A 20,728-nucleotide genomic window follows, 5' to 3' on the forward strand; every position below is an offset into this window, starting at 1 on the left:
CCTGCTACTACTTCCTTAATGATGGACTCCAGTATTTTCCCAATGACAGATGGTAGGCTAACTGGTCTATAGTTTCCTGCTTTCTGTCTCCCTCGTTTCTTAATTCGGGATGTACATTTGCGGTTTTCCAGTCCGCTGGGTTCTCTCCAGAATTCAGGGAATTTTGGTAGATTACAACCGATGCATCCACTATCTCTGCAGCCACTTCTTTAAAGACCCGAGGATGCATGTCATCATGTCCAGGGGACTTGTCCACCTTTAGTCCCATTAGTTTGATTAGTACTTAATCTCTAGTGACAGTGACTGTTTTAAGTTACCCCCCCCCCCCCCGCATTAGCTCTTGATTATCAACTGTTGGGATGTTTTTAGTATCCTCTACCGTGAAGACCGATACAAAATATTTGTTCAAAGTCTCTGTCCTTTCCGTGTTTCCCGTTATTAATTCTCCAGTCTCATCTTCTAAGGGACCAATGTTTATTTTAGCAACTCGTTTCCATTTTATATTCCTGTGGAAGCTCTTATTGTCTGTTTTTATATTTCTTGTTAGTTTGCTCTCATTTGCTATCTTCTCTGTCTTTATCATTTTTTAGTCGTCCTTTGCTGGTTTCTAAAAATTTCCCAATCCTCTGGCCTTCCACTGTCCTTCGCAACATTACATGCCTTTTTTCAATTTGACACCATCCTTTACTTCCTTAGTTAGCCAGGGATGGTTCATCCTTCTCTTCGCATCTTTATTTCTCACTTGAATAAATCTTTGCTGAGAGTTATGTAATATCTCCTTAAATGTTTGCCATTGTGTTTCTACAGTCTTACCCTTGAACATATTTTCCCAATCCACTTGGTGTCAGTGACAAATGTCGATTTATATCACATGGGAGGAGATTGGTGTCAGTGACTGTGGGGTTGGTTCAACCTTCTTTGACCTGACCAAGGCCTTTGACACTGTTAAATGTGAGGGATTATGGAGTGTACTCTATAAATTCAGCTGTCCATATGCCCAATAGGAGACTCCCAAAGTAAGCGCTCCACTCGGAGCTTCGACTAGGCAGGGACAATGGTGGGGCGGGGCTTCAGGATGTCTGTCAGTTTGATTGGACACATATTGGTGCCCAGGTCAGTGGCCCCTGAAAGGGAGCCTTGTTGTGCTAATTGTTGTCTTGTGACTCTGGGCCAGCCCAGCTCACCCTATTGGGCCAGCACAGGCTCATCCTATTGGGCCAACCTGGCTCACCCTATTGGGCCAGCCCGGGCTCACCCTATTGGGCCAGCCCGGGCTCACCCTATTGGGCCAGCCCGGGCTCACCCTATTGGGCCAGTCCGGGCTCATCTTATTGGGCCAGTTCAGGCTCTCCCTATTGGGCCAGCCCAGGCTCACCCTATTGGGCCAGCGCAAAAGGCCCATTATCCAGCAGAGAAAATTAGCAGCTCATTGATTTTATTGTCACTCTGCGCACAGCGGGTGCAGAACTGAACCCAACTTTGCAAACTGGAAATGCATTGTCACAGTCACAGTCACACTGGGGAGAGGCTGTTCACCTGCTCTGAGTGTGAAAAGGGATTCACTCGATCATCCGACCTGCTGAGACACCAGCAAGTTCACATGTGATTGCAAGGGTTGGACTCTATTCTTATTACTGCTATTAATCGCATCCTGACTGAATCGTGTTCATTCTGTCAGTTGGGGTTTGTTTCTGCTGATGTTAATAACCCCTATAACTGGGCTGAAGTTTAATATTTTGATATTTCAAATAACAGTGTGTCGATATTTGATGCCTCCAAAATAAGTGGGGACAAATTGATGTCCTGTTACTGACTTCCATTTTGGGCCTTTTCTCCTTTCTAACTCTGGATTATTTTAGTTCTTATATCTTCGGTTACTCTCTGGGACAAGTCCCAGTTCCCCATACCTTCCAGAGTGCCTCTCCTAGCCTTGGTATCCAGGGAAGGTGTTGGTAACATGCCCAGGATCACTAAACACAAAACCCAGTCTGTTAATCACCTTCAGATACTGGGCTTAGCATGTGCCCCACAGTATCTCTCTCACCTTCGATGTGTGAATGGAGCATCACGCCTGCAAACCCGGTTTCAATTTTAAATTTTAATCCACTCAGCAAACATATTTTTAAAAATACGTACATGTAAACCAATCACATCAAATAATTGGCAAAGATTTAGAGTTAGCAAGGTGAATAAGTAAACACATCACAGCCCAATAAACCAGCTATATATTCACAGGAGAAAGTCTGTTATCTAACTCCTCGAATGTCAGTTGGTGAGATGAGCGACTGAATCACTTTCCATGTACAACAGCATCCATTCCCACTGTCCCCACATTTACAGTGTTGAGTCAGGTGGATACACGAGTCTCACAGACTGAACGATTGTTTCAAGGTGTATCCACACACACACACACAACATGTGTCTTGTTTCTTCCCTCTCAAGATCACCTCTCAATCTTCTGAATTCCAATGAGTAGAGGCCCAACCAACTCAACCTTTCCTCCGAAGTCAACCCCCTCATCTCCGGAAATAACCAAGTGAACCTTCTATGAACTGCCTCCAAAGCAAGTATATCCTTTTGTAAATATGGAAACTAAAACTGCATGCAGTATTCCAGGTGTGGACTCACCAATACCCTGTGCAACTGTAGCAAGACAATAGTTGGGTTCCCAGCACTGAAACCTGCGGCACCCCACTAGTTACTGATTGCCAACCCGAGAATGAACCATTTATCCTGACTTTCTGTTTTCTGTTCATTAGCCAATCCTTTATATCAGCCATGCTGATATAATACCCCCAACCCCATGAATTTTTATCTTGTGCAGTAACCTTTTATGTGGCACCTTGCCAAATGACTTCTGAAAGTCCAAATACACCACATCCACTGGATTTTATCCACCTTCTTCATTACATCCTCCTTCTTCATTACATCGTCAAAGAATTCCAACAAATTTATCAAACATGACTTCCCCTTCATAAATCCATGCTGTCTCTACCTGACTGAATTATGCATTTCAAAATGTTATGCTACTGCTTCTTTAATAATGGACTCCAACATTTTCCCAACCACAGATGTTAGGCTAACTGGTCTATAGTTTCCTGCTTTTTGTCTGCCTCTTTTTTTTTTAAATAGGGGTGTTACAGTTTCAGTTTTCTAATCTGTTGGGACCTCCCCAGAATCCAGGGATTTTTGGTAAATTACAACCAGTGCATCCACTACTCCTCTTAAGGCCCAAGGATGCAAGCCATCAGGTCCAGGGGATTTATCTGCCTTTAGTCCCATTATCTTACTGAGTACCACCTTCTTAGTGATTATGTAAAGTTCCTACCCCCCCATAGCCCCTTGACAATTCACCTTTGGGATATTGTTAGTGTCCTCTACTGTAAAGACTAATACAAAATATTTGTTTAGAGTTTCTGTCATCTCCATGTTCCCCATTACTAATTCCCCGGTCCCGTCCTCTAAGGGACCAATGTTTACTTTAGCCACTCTTTACCTTTTTATATACCTATAAAAAGTTTTGCTATCTGTTTTTATATTTTGTGCTAGTTTACTTTCATAGTCTAGTCTCCCTTTCTTAATCATTTTTTTAGTAATTCTTTGCTGATTATCAATTCCACACTCACAGACGGCAGAAGTAGTCAGTCCTGCAATGATCCCAATTTGCAGATATACATTTTCAATCCAGCAATCAAACAGAGCAGGAGAGACAGAAGTTGTTAACATTTCACCACAACTCAATACCATTCACAGGTGGATCCATCAATCCCAGTCCAAAAACACACCCATTATCAGCTGGAAAGCCACTATGCTAATCTCACAATTGTGCAGCCTTAGTGACAAATCAAATATCAGAGAGAATAGACAAATAGTATCTGAAAGATAGAGAATAAAACCACATCATATACCCCAGATTGGAGACTTATCTACACATTACATACCCATCCAAAAGTCTCAGGAAGATTCAGACTGAGAGATACAGAATGAATCCCACAATCACTAACAGTACCAGAGACTGAAAAATGCAGAATGTATTCCACACTCACACAGTACCACAGATGGATAGAGACAAAATCAATCCGACACTCACACAATACTTGAGACTGAACGATACTCAATGAATCCCAGACTCTCACACCATACCAGAGACTGAGCTACAGAATGAATCCCATACTCTCACACAGTATCAGAGACTGAGAGCTACAGAATGAATCCCATACTCTCACACCGTACCAGAGATTGAGAGCTACAGAATGAATCCTATACTCTCACAAAGTACCAGAGACTCAGAGCTACAGAATGAATCCCATACTCACACACCATACCAGAGACTGAGAGATACAGAATGAGCCCATGTTAATAAACTATACCAGAAGCTGACAGACATTGAACAAATTCAACACATACATTAAGTGGCAAATAACAACTAAAGCATGATTAACCCCACATTCAACTATTTAAATCTATATTAATGACTTGGATGAAGGGACTGAGTGTAATGCAGCCAAGTTTGTTGTTGATACAAATATGGGTGGGAAAGCAAATTGTGAGGAGGACACACAAAATCTGCAAAGGGATATAGACAGGTGAAGTGAGTGGGCAAAAATTTGGCAGATTGAGTATAATGTGGGAAAATGTGAGGTTATCCACTTTGGCTGGTTACAAATTTACAATTGGTAGTTTTTGACCAATATCGACTCCCATAGGGAGGGATAATTCTGCAATAAGGAAGGAACTGGGCAAGATTTGAAATGTTTTAATAAAGGATTCGAGGGACTCTTGCATTTTGGATCTTTATTTTGTCCACTCGAGGAGTTAGATAATAGACTTTCTCCTGTGAATATAGAGCTGTAATATTAGGCCATGATCTGTTTACTTGTTCATCTTCTGTTCAATACATTTGCTGAGTAAATTGAAAACCAGATTTGCAGGCGTGATGCTCTATTCACACATCGAAGGTGAGGGAATGCTGTGGGGCACACGTTAAGTCCAGTAGCTGAAAGCAATTAACAGACTGGGTTAAATGATTCCGGGCATGTGAAGAAACGTTGCATAGAAACTAGAATTGTCTGTTGTGAATTTCTATCTTGTACTTACAGTGATGACTTTTGTAAACTCATTTTACAGGGTATTAGAAGGGGAGGATTTACAGATGAGAAACTCAAACCAAACATCACATCAAGATCTGACAGAGTCACTCAAGTCATCAGGACCAGAATATCATCGGCTTTTGAATGTGGAAGGAGAAATGTTTGTTTGTTCTGTCTGTGGGAGAGGATTTCAAACATCAGTGTGACTGGATAATCACCGAGACACACACACCCGAGTGAGAGTGTTTCAGTGCACTGACTGTGGAAAGAGCTTTAATCAGTTACAAATCCTGAAAAAACATCGCACCATTCACAGTGGGGAGAAACTGTACACTAGTTCTTTGTGTGGATGAGGCTTCAACTGATCATCCAACCTGGAGAGACACATGGACATCCGCACCATGGAGAAACCGTGGAAATGTGAGGGCTGTGGGAAGAGATTCAATTACCCGTCCCAGCTGGAAACTCATCAACAATTTTACACTGCGGAGAGGCCATTCACCTGCTGTGTGTGAGAAGGGATTTGCTCAGTTATCCAACCTGCTGAATCACCAGCGAGTTCACACCGGGGAGAGGCCGTTCAGCTGCTCTGTCTGTGGGAAGAGATTCACTCTATTTGTCTGTCTCCAGATACACCAGCGAGTTCACACTGGGGAGAGGCTGTTCACTTGCACCAAATGTGGGAAGAGATTCACTCAGTCATCCCACTTGCTGGTACACAACAAGCGAGTTCACACGAAGGAAAGACCGTTTCCTTGCTCCGTGTGTGTGAAGGGATTCACTGTATCATCCGACCGCCTGAAACACCAACAAGTTCACAACTGACTGCAGGGGTTGGATTCTGCTGTTAATTACACCCAAGACAGAACTATGTTAATTCTGGAAGTTGGGATTTGTCTCTGCCTGTAACTGGGCTATAGTTTGATAATCTGTATAAATGTCAAATAAATCAATCAGCTTTCTTTTAAACACCGTGTGCCTAGTCCTTGATACCTCAATGACAAGACAAGCTGATTGAGGACTTGTTACGAACTGGGTGGAATCCAGCTTAGAACAGAGTTCCCACAACTTTTTAAAAGATGAATCTACAAGACATCCAAGTCTGACATTCGATTTCAAATTATGGGAAATATTCTGATAATCTGTTACTGTCACGGGGCAAAGCAGCATTGTTACTTTAACATCAGTTTAATCAAACTCAATGGGCAATCTGATCTCCAAAGGGAAACGTCTTCTTAAAGCTGATGGTGTCGGCAGTTCTGCAGCTCCTTTCTCACTGTGAGTTCATTCTTTATTTCTTCATTCATTCTCGGGATGTGGGCGAGCCAGGTCGGCATTTATTGCCCATCCTTAATTGCCCCTTTAGAAGATGGTGGTGAGCCGCTGTCTTCTTGAACCATGCTGCAGTCTATGTGCTGAGGTCAGGCTGGTGTGTGACTTGGAGGGGAACTTGGAGGTGCTGGTCTTTCCATGGACCTGCTGTCCTTGTCCTTCTACATGGTGGAGATTATGGGTTTAGAAGGTGCAGTCGCAGAAGCCTTGTTGACTTGCTGCTGTTGATGGTGACACAGTGGTCCTCATGTTTTTAATCCAAGATGGGCCTCAGCCCAGTCATTTGTTCGAAATCTTGATGCAGTGGTTCAAGAGATGACAGGTATCTGGAGCAGTATCGAGAGGTGCTGGGTATCAGGAGCAGTATCTGGGATGGGTGGGACAGTAAGCTGTGCCGAGAACACAAAGCATCTGCAAAAGGATATGGACAGGTTAAGAGAGTGGGCAATAAGGTGGCAGATGGAGCATAATGTGGGGGACTGTGAGGTTATTCACTTTAGTAGGAAGGACAGAAAAACTGAATGTTTTAAGTTGTGAGAAAATGTTAAATGTTGGGTGTTCCGAGAGGCTTGGGTGTCCTCGTACAGGAAACACACAGTTGGCATGCAGGTACAGCAAGCAATTAGGAAGGTGAATGGCATGTTGGCCTTTATTGCAAGGGGTTTGGAGTACAAGAGTGAAAAAGTCTTACTACAATTGTACAGGGCTTTGGTGAGGCCACAGAGGCGGTCCAACGAAGGTTCACCAGATTGATCCCTGGGATGAGAGGGTTGTTCTATGAGGAGAGATTGAGTAGATTATACTCTCTGGAGTTTAGAAGAATGAGAGAGGATCTCATTGAAAAATATTATATTCTGAGGGGGATTGACAGGGTAGATGCTGAGAGGTTGCTTCCCCTGGCTGGAGAATCCAGAAATAGGGGGCATAGTGTCAGGATAAGGGGTATGCCTTTTCAGACCAAGTTGAGGAGGAATGTCTTCACTCAGAGGGTTGTGAATCTTGGGAATTCTCTACCTAAAAGGACTGTGGATGCCGAATCATTGAGTATATCCAAGGCTAAGGTAGATAGATTTATGGACTCTAGGGGAATCACGGGACTATGGGGAACAGGCCTGAAAGTAGAATTGAGGTCGATGATAATCCATGATCTTATCGAGTGACAGAGCAGACTCCAAGTGCTTCCAATTCTTATGCTCTTCTGTTCTTAACTAGTTTCCAGAGACTGAAGGGTGTGTAACCAGAGGACACAGTTTTAACTAGCGAAAGAATCAGAGGCGAAATGAGGAAAGAAAGTACGCAGTGAGCTGTTATGATCTGGAATACATGGCCTGAAATGGTGCCAGGAGCAGATTCAGTAATAAGTTTCTAAAGGGAATTGAGTAAGTACTTGAATTGGAAAAAATGCAGGGCTATTGGGAAGGAGCAGGTGGAGTGGGATAATTGGTTAGATCTTTCACATGAGTTCCAGCACAGGCACCAGTGGGCTGGATGTACACGATCTGAAATGTATCATTCTTCGACTCTGTGATTCAATAACTACATCATGTCTCTGTTTATATTACACTACACCCTGTCTCTGTTCATATTATACTCGACCCTGTCTCTGTTTATATTACACTAGACCCTGTCTCTGTTTATATTACACTAGACCCTGTCTCTGTTTATATTAACTCGACCCTGTCTCTATTTATATTACACTAGACCCTGTCTCTGTTTATATTACACGAGACCCTGTCTCTGTTTATATTACACTAGGCCCTGTCTCTGTTCATATTACACTAGGCCCTGTCTCTGTTTAGATTACACTAGACCCTGTCTCTGTTTATATTTCTCTTGAACCTGTCTCTGTTTATATTAAATTAGATCCTGTCTCTGTTTATATTACACTAGACCCTGTCTGTGTTTATATTACACTACACCCTGTCTGTGTTTATATTACACGAGACCCTGTCTTTGTTTATATTTCTCTCGAACCTGTCTCTGTTTATATTACACTTGGCCCTGACTCTGTTTATATTACACCAGACCCTGTCTTTGTTTCTTTTACACTAGGCCCTGTCTCTGTTTATATTACACTAGACCCTGTCTCTGTTTATATTACACTAGGCCCTGTCTCTGTTTATATTACACTAGGCCCTGCCTCTGTTTATATTACACTCGACCCTGTCTCTGTTTATATTACACTAGACCCTGTCTCTGTTTATATTACACTAGGCCCTGTCTCTGTTTATATTACACTAGATCCTGTCTCTGTTTATATTACACTAGATCCTGTCTCTGTTTATATTACACTAGGCCCTGTCTCTGTTTATATTACACTAGGCCCTGTCTCTGTTTATATTACACTAGACCCTGTCTCTGTTTATATTACACTAGACCCTGTCTCTGTTTATATTACACTAGATCCTGTCTCTGTTTATATTACACTAGACCCTGTCTCTGTTTATATTACACTAGACCCTGTCTTTGTTTCTTTTACACTAGACTCTGTCTCTGTTTATATTACACGAGACCCTGTCTCTGTTTATATTACACTAGGCCCTGTCTCTGTTTATATTACACTAGGCCCTGTCTCTGTTTATATTACACTAGACCCTGTCTCTGTTTATATTACACTAGGCCCTACCTCTGTTTATATTACACTCGACCCTGTCTCTGTTTATATTTCTCTCGACCCTGTCTCTGTTTATATTACACTTGGCCCTGACTCTGTTTATATTACACCAGACCCTGTCTTTGTTTCTTTTACACTAGACCCTGTCTCTGTTTATATTACACTAAATCCTGTCTCTGTTTATATTACACTAGACCCTGTCTCTGTTTATATTACACTAGGCCCTGTCTCTGTTTATATTACACTAGACCCTGCCTCTGTTTATATTACACTAGATCCTGTCTGTGTTTATATTACACTAGACCCTGTCTCTGTTTATATTACACTACACCCTGTCTCTGTTTATATCACACTACACCCTGTCTCTGTTTATATCACACTACACCCTGTCTCTGTTTATATTACACTAGACCCTGTCTCTGTTTATATTACACTAGACCCTGTCTCTGTTTATATTACACTAGACCCTGTCTCTGTTTATATTTCTCCCGACCCTGTCTCTGTTTATATTAAATTAGATCCTGTCTCTGTTTATATTACACTATACCCTGTCTCTGTTTATATTACACTAGACCCTGTCTCTGTTTATATTACACAAGACCCTGTCTGTGTTTATATTACACAAGACCCTGTCTGTGTTTATATTACACTAGGCCCTGTCTCTGTTTATATTACACGACACCCTGTCTCTATTTATATTACACTAGACCCTGTCTCTGTTTATATTACACTAGACCCTGTCTCTGTTTATATTACACTAGACCCTGTGTCTGTTTATATTACACTCGACCCTGTGTCTGTTTATATTACACCCGACCCTATCCCTGTTTATATTTCTCTCGACCCTGTCTCTGTTTATATTACACTAGACCCTGTCTCTGTTTGTATTACACTAGAACCTGTCTCTGTTTATATTAAACTAGACCCTGTCTCTGTTTATATTACACTAGACCCTATCTCAGTTTATATTAAATTAGATCCTGTCTTTGTTTATATCACACTAGGCCCTGTCTCTGTTTATATTACACTAGGCCCTGTCTCTGTTTGTATTACACTAGACCCTGTCTCTGTTTATATTACACTCGACCCTGACTCTGTTTATATTACACTAGACCCTGTCTCTGTTTATATTACACTAGACCCTATCTCTGTTTATATTTCTCCTGACCCTGTCTCTGTTTATATTACACTAGGCCCTGTCTCTGTTTGTATTACACTAGACCCTGTCTCTGTTTATATTAAATTCGATCCTGTCTCTGTTTATATTACACTAGACCCTGTCTCTGTTTATATTACACTAGACCCTGTGTCTGTTTATATTACACTAGACCCTGTCTCTGTTTATATTACACTAGACCCTGTCTCTGTTTATATTACACTCGACCCTGTCTCTGTTTATATTACACTATACCCCGTCTCTGTTTATATTACACTGGACCCTGTCTCTGTTTCTATTACACTAGACCCTGTGTCTGTTTATATTACACTCGACCCTGTCTCTGTTTATATTACACTCGACCCTATACCTGTTTATATTTCTCTCGACCCTGTCTCTGTTTATATTACACTAGACCCTGTCTCTGTTTATATTACACTGGACCCTGTCTCTGTTTATATTACACTAGACCCTGTCTCTGTTTATATTACACTAGACCCTGTCTCTGTTTATATTACACTAGTCCCTATCTCTGTTTATATTACACTAGACCCTGTCTCTGTTTATATTACACTGGACCCTGTCTCTGTTTATATTACACTGGACCCTGTCTCTGTTTATATTACACTAGACCCTGTCTCTGTTTATATTACACTAGACCCTGTCTCTGTTTATATTACACTGGACCCTGTCTCTGTTTATATTACACTAGACCTTGTCTCTGTTTATATTACACTAGACCCTATCTCTGTTTATATTACACTAGACCCTGTCTGTGTTTATATTACACTAGGCCCTGTCTCTGTTTGTATTACACTAGGCCCTGACTCTGTTTGTATTAAACTAGACCCTGTCTCTGTTTATATTCCACTCGACCCTGTCTCTGTTTATATTTCTCTCGACCCTGTCTCTGTTTATATTTCTCTCGACCCTGTCTTTGTTTATATTACACAAGACTCTGTCTCTGTTTATATTACACTAGGCCCTGTCCCTGTTTATAATATACTAGACCCTGTCTCTGTTTATATTACACTAGACCCTGTCTCTGTTTATATTTCTCTCGACCCTGTCTTTGTTTATATTACACAAGACTCTGTCTCTGTTTATATTACACTAGGCCCTGTCCCAGTTTATAATATACTAGACCCTGTCTCTGGTTATATTACACTGGACCCTGTCTCTGTGAATGTTGCACCACACTCTGTCTCTGTATTCCACTAGATCCTGTATCTGTTTACATCACTCTGGGCCCTGTAGCAGTTATTACTGCACTAGACCCTGTCTCTGTTTATATTACATGAGGCCCTAACTCATTTACTTGACACGATTCCCTTTCTCACTTTATATTACAATACAACCTCTCTCAGCTAATACTGAACCCGGTCTTGCATCTGTAAGATATAGAGACAGATGATAGATAGAGGAATTTATAAATATTGATAATCATAAAGATATGTATTTGCATGTGTGAAAGGATGCAATCATTTTGTTTTTTTACTTAGAAGCAGGTTTATTCTTGTTAATAGCTATCAGCAGCTGTGGGCAATGTCCTATTGATCTGGTATTGTGTGGGTAATATTTGTGTTGAGAGGATGGGGTGAATCTTGTAACAATCTCCCAGAGATGGACTGGGATTGAGGGACAGGACTGAAGGGGAGCAATTCACTTTGCCCTACTTAGTGGCACTCTGTGTGTTAAAGGTTACTAATTCACACTGTGTCCTGTGCCAACTGTTCACAGATTTTAATGCTAAGGATTGTTTTTCCTGCAGTGTTTTCCATTGAGCTTTGCCTGGCCCACTGATTGTGTCAGACAGAGCCTGGAACCGGGACCTTACAGCACCGCCGGATGGGCAGCCGCAGGGTCCTAATGTCCGCTGGGTTCATAACTCTCATCTGGTTAAGAGAAACAACTGGGGAAAAAAGCACACACCTCACTCTATATATGTGGGGTGTGTGGGTGTACAAAGTACATCATAATGTTTGCAAGTGCATTCTGCAAAAATAAATGATTATCTTCACCAGTTATTTTTCACCATTTTATATCCTTTTATTCAGAATGTAATTGCAGATTGTTTAATATCATTCCCATTTATTGATAACCCATTGTCTTGTTTAGAAAGTGATGTCACACTGACCATTCCGTTACCAAGGTGACCATGTCTGTCCACAGTATTCAGTGGGAAAGGGGATTCAATCACACTGAGGATAATGAGCAGCACACACTGGTCTCTGCACTGATCGCCTCACCATCACACAGAATCTCCTGATATACACCTGGAATGTGTGATGGTTGGTGTAAGTGATGGTAAAAATAAAACTACCTGTACGTGGCATGAAGTTAATAAACGTGCAATTCTCTGCCCGAATAGTTCCCTCATTTAAAAAGAATGAAACACTTTTTACTCTCGAGAGTGGGAGAGCTATAGTGGTAGGGGGTTCAATTGTAAGGGGAATAGATAGACGTTTCTGCGGCCGCACTCAAGACTCCAGGATGGTATGTTGCCTCCCTGGTGCAAAGGTCAAGATGTCTCAGAGCGGCTGCAGGACATTTTGGAGGGGGGTGGGGGGTGAACAGCCAGTTGTCGTGGTGCATATAGGTACCAACGATATAGGAAAAAAATGGGATGAGGTCCTACAAGCTGAATTTATGGAGCTAGGAGTTAAATTTAAAAAGTAGGACCTCAAAGGTAGTAATCTCAGGATGGCTGCCAGTGCCACGTGTTAGTCAGAGCAGGATAGCTCAGATGAATACGTGGCTTGAAGAGTGGTGCAGAAGGGAGGGATTCAAATTCCTGGGACATTGGAACTGGTTCTGGGGGAGGTGGGACCAGTACAAACAGGACGGTCTGCACCAGGGCAGGATTGGAACCAACGTCCTCGGGGGTGTGTTTGCAAGTGCTGTTGGGACGTGTTAAACTAATATGGCAGGGGGATGAGAACCTATGCAGGGAGACAGAGGGAAGTAGAATGGGGGCAGAAGCAAAAGATAGAAGAAGAATAGTAAAAGTGGAGGGCAGAGAAACCCAAGGCAAAAATCAAAAAGGGCCATATTACAACAAAATTCTAAAGGGGCAAAGTGTCTTAAAAAGACAAGCCTGAAGGCTCTGTGCCTCAATGCGAGGAGTATTTGGAATAAGGTGGACGAATTAACTGCACAGGCAGCAATGAATGAATATGATATCATTGGCATCACAGAGACATGGCTCTAGGGTGACCAAGGCTGGGAACTCAACATCCAGGGGTCTTCAACATTCAAGAAGGATAGACAGAAAGGACAAGAAGGATAGACAGAAAGGAAAAGAAGGTGGGGTAGCATTGCTGGTTAAAGAGGAAATTAATGCAATAGTAAGGAAGGACATTAGCTTGGATGATGTGGAATCTGTATGGGTGGAGCTGCGGAATACCAAAGGGCAGAAAATATTAGTGGGAGTTGTGTACAGACCACCAAACAGTAGCAGTGAGGTTGGGGACAGCATCAAACAAGAGATTATGGATGCATGCAATAAACATACAGCAGTTATCATAGGTGACTTTAATCTACATATAGATTGGGCTAACCAAACTAGTAGCAATACGGTGGAGGAGGATTTCCTGGAATGTATTAGGGATGGTTTTCTAGACCAATATGTCGAGGAACCAAGTAGAGGTCATCCTAGACTGGATGATGTGTAATGAGAAAGGACTAATTAGCAATCTTGTTGTGCGAGGCCCCTTGGGGAAGAGTGACCATAATATGGTAGAATTCTTCATTAAGATGGAGAGTGATACAATTAATTCAGAGACCAGGGTCCTGAACTTAAGGAATTTAGACTGGCAGATGATACTTAAAGGGTTGACGGTGGATAGGCAATGGCAAACATTTAAAGATCACATGGCTGAACTTCAACAATTGTACATCCCTGTCTGGAGTAAAAATAAAACGGGGAAAGTGGTTCAACCATGGCTAACAAGGGAAATTAAGGATAGTGTTAAATCCAAAGAAGAGGCATATAAATTGGCCAGAAAAAGCAGCAATTCGAGGGCTGGGAGATATTTAGAATTCAGCAGAGAGGATAAAGGGTTTAATTAGGAGAGGGAAAATGAGAGGAAGCTGGCCGGGAACATAAAAACTGACTGCAAAAACTTCTATAGATATGTGAAAAGGAAAAGATTAGTGAAGACAAACGTAGGTCCCTTGCAGTCACATTCAGGTGAATTTATAATGGGGAACAAAGAAATGGCAGACCAGTTGAACAAATACTTTGGTTCTGGCTTCACGAAGGAAGATACAAATAACCTTCAGGAAGTACAAGGGGACCGAGGGTCTAGTGAAAAGGAGGAACTGAAGGATATCCTTATTAGGCAGGAAATTGCGTTCAGGAAGTTGATGGGATTGAAGGCCGATAAATCCCCGGGGCCTGATAGTCTGCATCCCAGAGTAATTAAGGAAGTGGCCCTAGAAATAGTGGATGCATTGGGGATCATTTTCCAACAGTCTATCGACTCTGGATCATTTCCTATGTGCTGGAGGGTAGCTAATGTAACACCACTTTTTAAAAAAGGAGGGAGAGAGAAAACAGGTAATTATAGACCAGTTATGCTGACATCAGTAGTGGGGAAAATGTTGGAATCAATTATTAAAGATGAAATAACAGCGCATTTGGAAAGCAGTGATAGGATCGGTCCAAATCAACATGGATTTATGAAAGAGAAATCATGCTTGACAAATCTTTTGGAATTTATTAAGGATGCAACTAGTAGAGTGGACAAGGGAGAACCAGTGGATGTGGTGTATTTGGACTTTCAAAAGGCTTTTGACAAGGTCCCACACAAGAGATTGGTGTGCAAAATTAAAGCACATGGTATTGGTGGTTATGCACTTACGTGGATAGAGAACTGGTTGGCAGACAGAAAGCCGAGAGTCGGGATAAACGGGTCCTTTTCAGAATGCCAGGCAGTGACTAGTGGTGTGCCGCAGGGCTCAATGCTGGGATCCCAGCTATTTACAATATACATTAATGATTTGGATGAAGGAATAAGAACATAAGAACATAAGAATTAGGAACAGGAGAAGGCCATCTAGCCCCTCGAGCCTGCTCCGCCACTTAACAATATGATGGCTGATCTGGCCGTGGACTCAGCTCCACTTACCCGCCCGCTCCCCATAACCCTTAATTCCATTATTGGTTAAAAATCTATCTACCTGTGACTTGAATACATTCAATGAGCTAGCCTCAACTGCTTCCCTGGGCAGAGAATTCCACAGATTCACAACCCTCTGGGAGAAGAAATTCCTTCTCAACTCGATTTTAAATTGGCTCCTCTGTATTTTGAGGCTGTGCCCCCAAGTTCTAGTCTTCCCGACCAGCAGAAACGACCTCTCTGCCTCTATCATGTCTATCCCTTTCATTATTTTAAATGTTTCCATAAGATCACCCCTCATCCTTCTGAACTCCAACGAGTAAAGACCCAGTCTACTCAATCTATCATCATAAGGTAACCCCCTCATCTCCGGAATCAGCCGAGTGAATCGTCTCTGTACCCACTCCAAAATTAGTATAGCCTTCCTTAAGTAAGGTGACCAAAACTGCACGCAGTACTCCAGGTGCGGCCTCACCAATACCCTGTACAGTTGCAGCAGGACCTCCCTGCTTTTGTACTCCATCCCTCTCGCAATGAAGGCCAACATTCCATTTGCCTTCCTGATTACCTGCTGCACCTGCAAATTAACTTTTTGGGATTCATGCACAAGGATCCTGCACACCCTCAACTTTGCCATCCTCGCCGGCCGTCCGGACACGCCATGGCGTACCATCTTGCCGTCCGGAGGAGGCGGGGGTCCCCGATGGAGGGCACTCTACGCAGGGGTCCTCCCACTATTCATCGGGGACTTGGCCTGGAGGGTGGTGCACGGAGCAGTGCCGTGCAATAAATTTTTAAGCCGGTTCACGGACTCCCAGGCCGCCTGCAATTTCTGCGGTCTGGAGGAGTCCGTGTTCCATGTTTTTATGGAGTGCACAAGGTTGCAGCCCCTGTTCCACTATTTGAAGGGGCTGCTCCTGAAATTCTGGCTGCACTTCAGTCCCACTCTCCTGATCTTTGGGCACCCTGTGCGGGGGGGAGCGGGTAGGTCCGAAGGCCTCCTCGTAGGACTGCTCCTGGGCACGGCCAAGGGTGCCATCAGCCGGTCCAGGCAGCGGGCGGTCGAGGGGGTCGTTCAACCTGACTGCCTGCCTCTCTTCCGCTCTTACATCCGGTCCAGGGTGTCCTTGGAGATGGAGCACGCGGTGTCCACCGGTACGCTCGCGGCCTTCCGCGAGAGGTGGGCACCGGAGGGACTGGAGTGCATCATCACGCCCGGCAACCAAATTTTAATTTGATTTTACGTTTTAAAGTTTAATTTGTTTTAATTGCCGGTGCTTTTAGTGTCCCCCTCCCCTTTTATAGGGGGCACTGGAAAAAAGGAAAAATTTGATTTTAGTGCCCAAAATAAAAACAAAAAAAAACAAAAAAGGGCCTTGTAAATGTCTTGTGTGTGTCATCCAGGTCGGGTGGCACGGATACATGTTTTATGTTTTGCAGGTTAACTCAAAAGAGTTTCATGCACAAGGACCCCCCAGGTCCCTCTGCATCGCAGCATGTTGTAATTTCTCCCCATTCAAATAATATTCCCTTTTACTGTTTTTTTTTCCAAGGTGGATGACCTCACATTTTACAACATTGTATTCCATCTGCCAAACCTTAGCCCATTCGCTTAACCTATCTAAATCTCTTTGCAGCCTTTCTGTGTCCTCTACACAACCCGCTTTCCCACTAATCTTAGTGTCATCTGCAAATTTTGTTACACTACACTCTGTCCCCTCTTCCAGGTCATCTATGTATATTGTAAACAGTTGTGGTCCCAGTACCGATCCCTGTGGCACACCACTAACCACTGATTTCCAACCCGAAAAGGACCCATTTATCCCGACTCTGCTTTCTGTTCGCCAGCCAATTCTCTATCCATGCTAATACATTTCCTCTGACTCCGCGTACCTTTATCTTCTGCAGTAACCTTTTGTGTGGCACCTTATCGAATGCCTTTTGGAAATCTAAATACACCACATCCATCAGTACGCCTCTATCCACCATGCTCGTGATATCCTCAAAGAATTCCAGTAGATTAGTTAAACATGATTTCCCCTTCATGAATCCATGCTGCGTCTGTTTGATTGCACTATTCCTATCTAGATGTCCCGCTATTTCTTCCTTAATGATAGCTTCAAGCATTTTCCTCACTGCAGATGTTAAACTAACCGGCCAATAGTTACCTGCCTTTTGTCTGCCCCCTTTATTAAACGGAGGCGTTACATTAACTGCTTTCCAATTCGCTGGTCCCTCCCCAGAGTCCAGAGAATTTTTGTAGATTATAACGAATGCATCTGCTATAACTTCCGCCATCTCTTTTAATACCCTGGGATGCATTTCATCAGGAACAGGGGACTTGTCTACCTTGAGTCCCATTAGCCTGTCCAGCACTACCCCACTCGTGCTCGTGATTATCTCAATTGAGTATAATATCTCCAAGTTTTCAGATGACATTAAACTGGATTGTGGTTTGAGTTGTGAGGAGGACGCTAAGAGGCTGCAGTGTGACTTGGACAAATTAGGTGAGTGGGCAAATGCATGGCAGATGCAGTATAATGTGGATAAATGTGAGGTTAGAATATTATCTGAATGGCAGCAGATTAGGAAAAAGGGAGGTGCAACGAGACCTGGGTGTCATGGTACATCACTCATTGAAAGTTGGTATGCAGGTACAGCAGGCGGTGAAGAAGGAAAATGGTATGTTGGCCTTCATAGCTAGTGCTTTTGAGTATAGGAGCAGGGAGCTCTTACTGCAGTTGTACAGGGCCTTGGTGTGGCCTCACCTAGAATATTGTGTTCAGTTTTGGTCTCCTAACCTGAGGAAGGACGTTCTTGCTATTGAGGGAGTGCAGTGAAGGTTCACCAGACTGATTCCTGGGATGGCAGGATTGACACATGAGAGACTGGATCAACTGGGCCTTTATGCACTGAAGTTTAGAAGGATGAAAGGGGATCTCATAGAAACGTATAAGATTCTGATGGGACTGGACAGGTTAGATACAGGAAGAATGTTCCCGATGTTGGGGAAGTCCAGAACCAGGGGACACAGTCTAAGGATAAGGAGTAAGCCATTTAGGACTGAGATGAGGAGAAACTTCTTCATTCAGAATTGTTAACCTGTGGAATTCCCGACCGCAGAGAGTTGTTGATGCCAGTTCATTGGATATATTCAAGGGGGAGTTAGAGACGGCCCTTATAGCTAAAGGCATCAAGGGGTATGGAGAGAAAGCAGGAAAGGAGTATTGAGGTGAATGATCAGCCATGATCTTATGGTGGTGCAGGCTCGAAGGGCCGAATGGCCTACTCCTGCACCTATTTTCTGTGTTTCTATGTACAGAAGGATCTGGGGGTTCTTGTACATGAAACTCAAAAAGTTAGCATGCAAGTACAGCAAGTAATCAGGAAGGCAAATGGAATATTGGCCTTTATTGCAAGGGGGGTGGAGTATAAAAGTAGGGAAGTCCTGCTGCAACTGTACAGGGCGTTGGTAAGACCACACCTGGAGTACTGCGCACAGTTTTGGTCTGGACTTGTCTCTATTCCCATGCCGAGTGGATTGCTGCACCAGATGGGAGGGGCAACATTTGGGGACACATTTCCCACGAATTCCCATTTCCCTTCTGTCTGGTGGATAATGGAGGGGCCACTGTGTGTAATGTGCAAGTCAGTAAGAATTGTCAGCCAGCTCTTTCTAATTGGACATTTTATTCGGTAGAAACTTTCACACACTATTGCAGATTTTGTACGAAAGATCAATTTAGGATTAAAGTAAAAGTTCATAATTTTATTGCAAACTAACTTTCTGTTGAGAGTTGCTGAATTAAGGGGAAAGATAACACACAGCGTTTCTTAAATGGACACTGCAGCCCCGAGAACACAATCAGCAATATATCCAGAATATTAAAGTCCAGCCCAGTTATAGGGTTATCAGCAGAAACAAACCCCAACTGTCAGAATGAACATGGTTCAGTCGGGATGTGATTAACAGCAGTAATAACAGCAGATTCCAATCCCTGCAGTCACTTGTGAACTCGCTGGTGTGTCAGCAGGTTGGATGACCGAGTGAATCGCTTTCCACACTCAGAGCACGTGAATGGCCTCTCCCCAGTGTGAACCCGCTGGTGCCTGAGCAGGTCGGACGAACAAGTGAATCCCTTCCCACACACGGAGCAGGTGAATGGCCTCTCCCCAGTGTGAACTCGCTGATGTTTCAGCAGGGTGAATGACTGAGTAAATCTCTTCCCACACTCAGAGCACGTGAATAGCCTCTCCCCAGTGTGAACTCGCTGGTGTCTCAGCAGGTCGGATGAACAAGTGAATCCCTTCCCACACATGGAGCACGTGAATAGCCTCTCCCCAGTGTGAATTCGCTGGTGTCTCAGCAGGTCGGATGAACAAGTGAATCCCTTCCCAAACATGGAGCAGGTGAACGGCCTCTCCCCAGTGTGAACTCGCTGGTGATTTACAAGGTCGTGTGACACATTGATTCCTTTCCCACACTCAGGGCAGGTGAATGGCCTCTCCCCAGTATGAACTCGCTGGTGTGTCAGCAGGTCGGATGAACAAGTGAATCCCTTCCCACACACGGAGCAGGTGAATGGCCTCTCCCCAGTGTGAACTCGCTGGTGTTTCAGCAAGGTGGATGACGTAGTGAATCCTTTCCCACACTCGGAGCAGGTGAACGGCCTCTCCCCAGTGTGAACTCGCTGGTGTGTCATCAGGTCAGATGACTGAGTGAATCCCTTCCCACACTCGGAGCAGGTGAACTGCCTCTCCCCAGTGTGACTGCGTCGATGAATTTTCAGCTTAGACGGTGATCTGAATACCTTCCCACAGTCACCACATTTCCACGGTTTCTCCATGGTGCGGGTATCCTTGTGACTCTCCATGGTTGGACGATGGGTTGAAGCCTCGCCCACACACACAATACGTTTACAGTTTCTTCGCGCTGTGAATGGTGCGATGTTTTTTCAGGCTGTGTAATTGGTTAAAGCTCTTTCCACAGGCAGTGCACTGGAACACTCACTCGGGTGTGTGTGTCGCGGTGCTTTTCCAGTCACACTGATGTTTGAAATCTTTTCCCACAAACAGAACAGACAAACATTTCTCCTTCCACTTTCAAAGACCGATGATATTCAGGTCCTGATGAATCGACCGACTCCGTCAGATCTTGACGTGATGTTTGATTTGCGTTTCCTGTCTGAAAATCTCCCCTTCTAATATTCTGTAAAAGGAGATAATAAAACTCATCGCCGTCAGTACAAGACAGAAATTCAGGATAGACACATCTAGTTTCCATGGAACATTCTTTCCTTTCTTGTTCTTCCAAAGCTGTAAATCCCTGTCCCACACATTGTCCCTCCTGCTGTGCTGAAATCCAAACCATCACACATTTCTACACTGTTTCTCCTCCACTCCCAGTTTTCAC

At 43.4% G+C, this 20,728-nt stretch overlaps 2 protein-coding genes across 2 annotated transcripts in view; both read right to left on the minus strand.

The window, feature by feature from the left end:
• The window catches only part of LOC139276125 (NXPE family member 3-like), a 742,865-nt gene that overhangs the window by 58,030 nt on the left and 664,107 nt on the right, over window positions 1-20,728 (minus strand). The gene's annotated exons all lie outside the window — the stretch shown is intronic.
• The window catches only part of LOC139276124 (zinc finger protein 850-like), a 226,213-nt gene continuing 224,471 nt past the window's right edge, over window positions 18,987-20,728 (minus strand). Inside the window, exon 5 of the mRNA XM_070893648.1 lies at window positions 18,987-20,085. Coding sequence (XP_070749749.1) covers window positions 19,320-20,085 — 766 coding nt within the window. The 3' untranslated portion in view covers window positions 18,987-19,319. The remainder of the gene's footprint in view (window positions 20,086-20,728) is intronic.

The sequence above is a fragment of the Pristiophorus japonicus genome, chromosome 11 (genome assembly GCF_044704955.1).
Source record: "Pristiophorus japonicus isolate sPriJap1 chromosome 11, sPriJap1.hap1, whole genome shotgun sequence".
Lineage (NCBI taxonomy): Eukaryota > Metazoa > Chordata > Chondrichthyes > Pristiophoridae > Pristiophorus > Pristiophorus japonicus.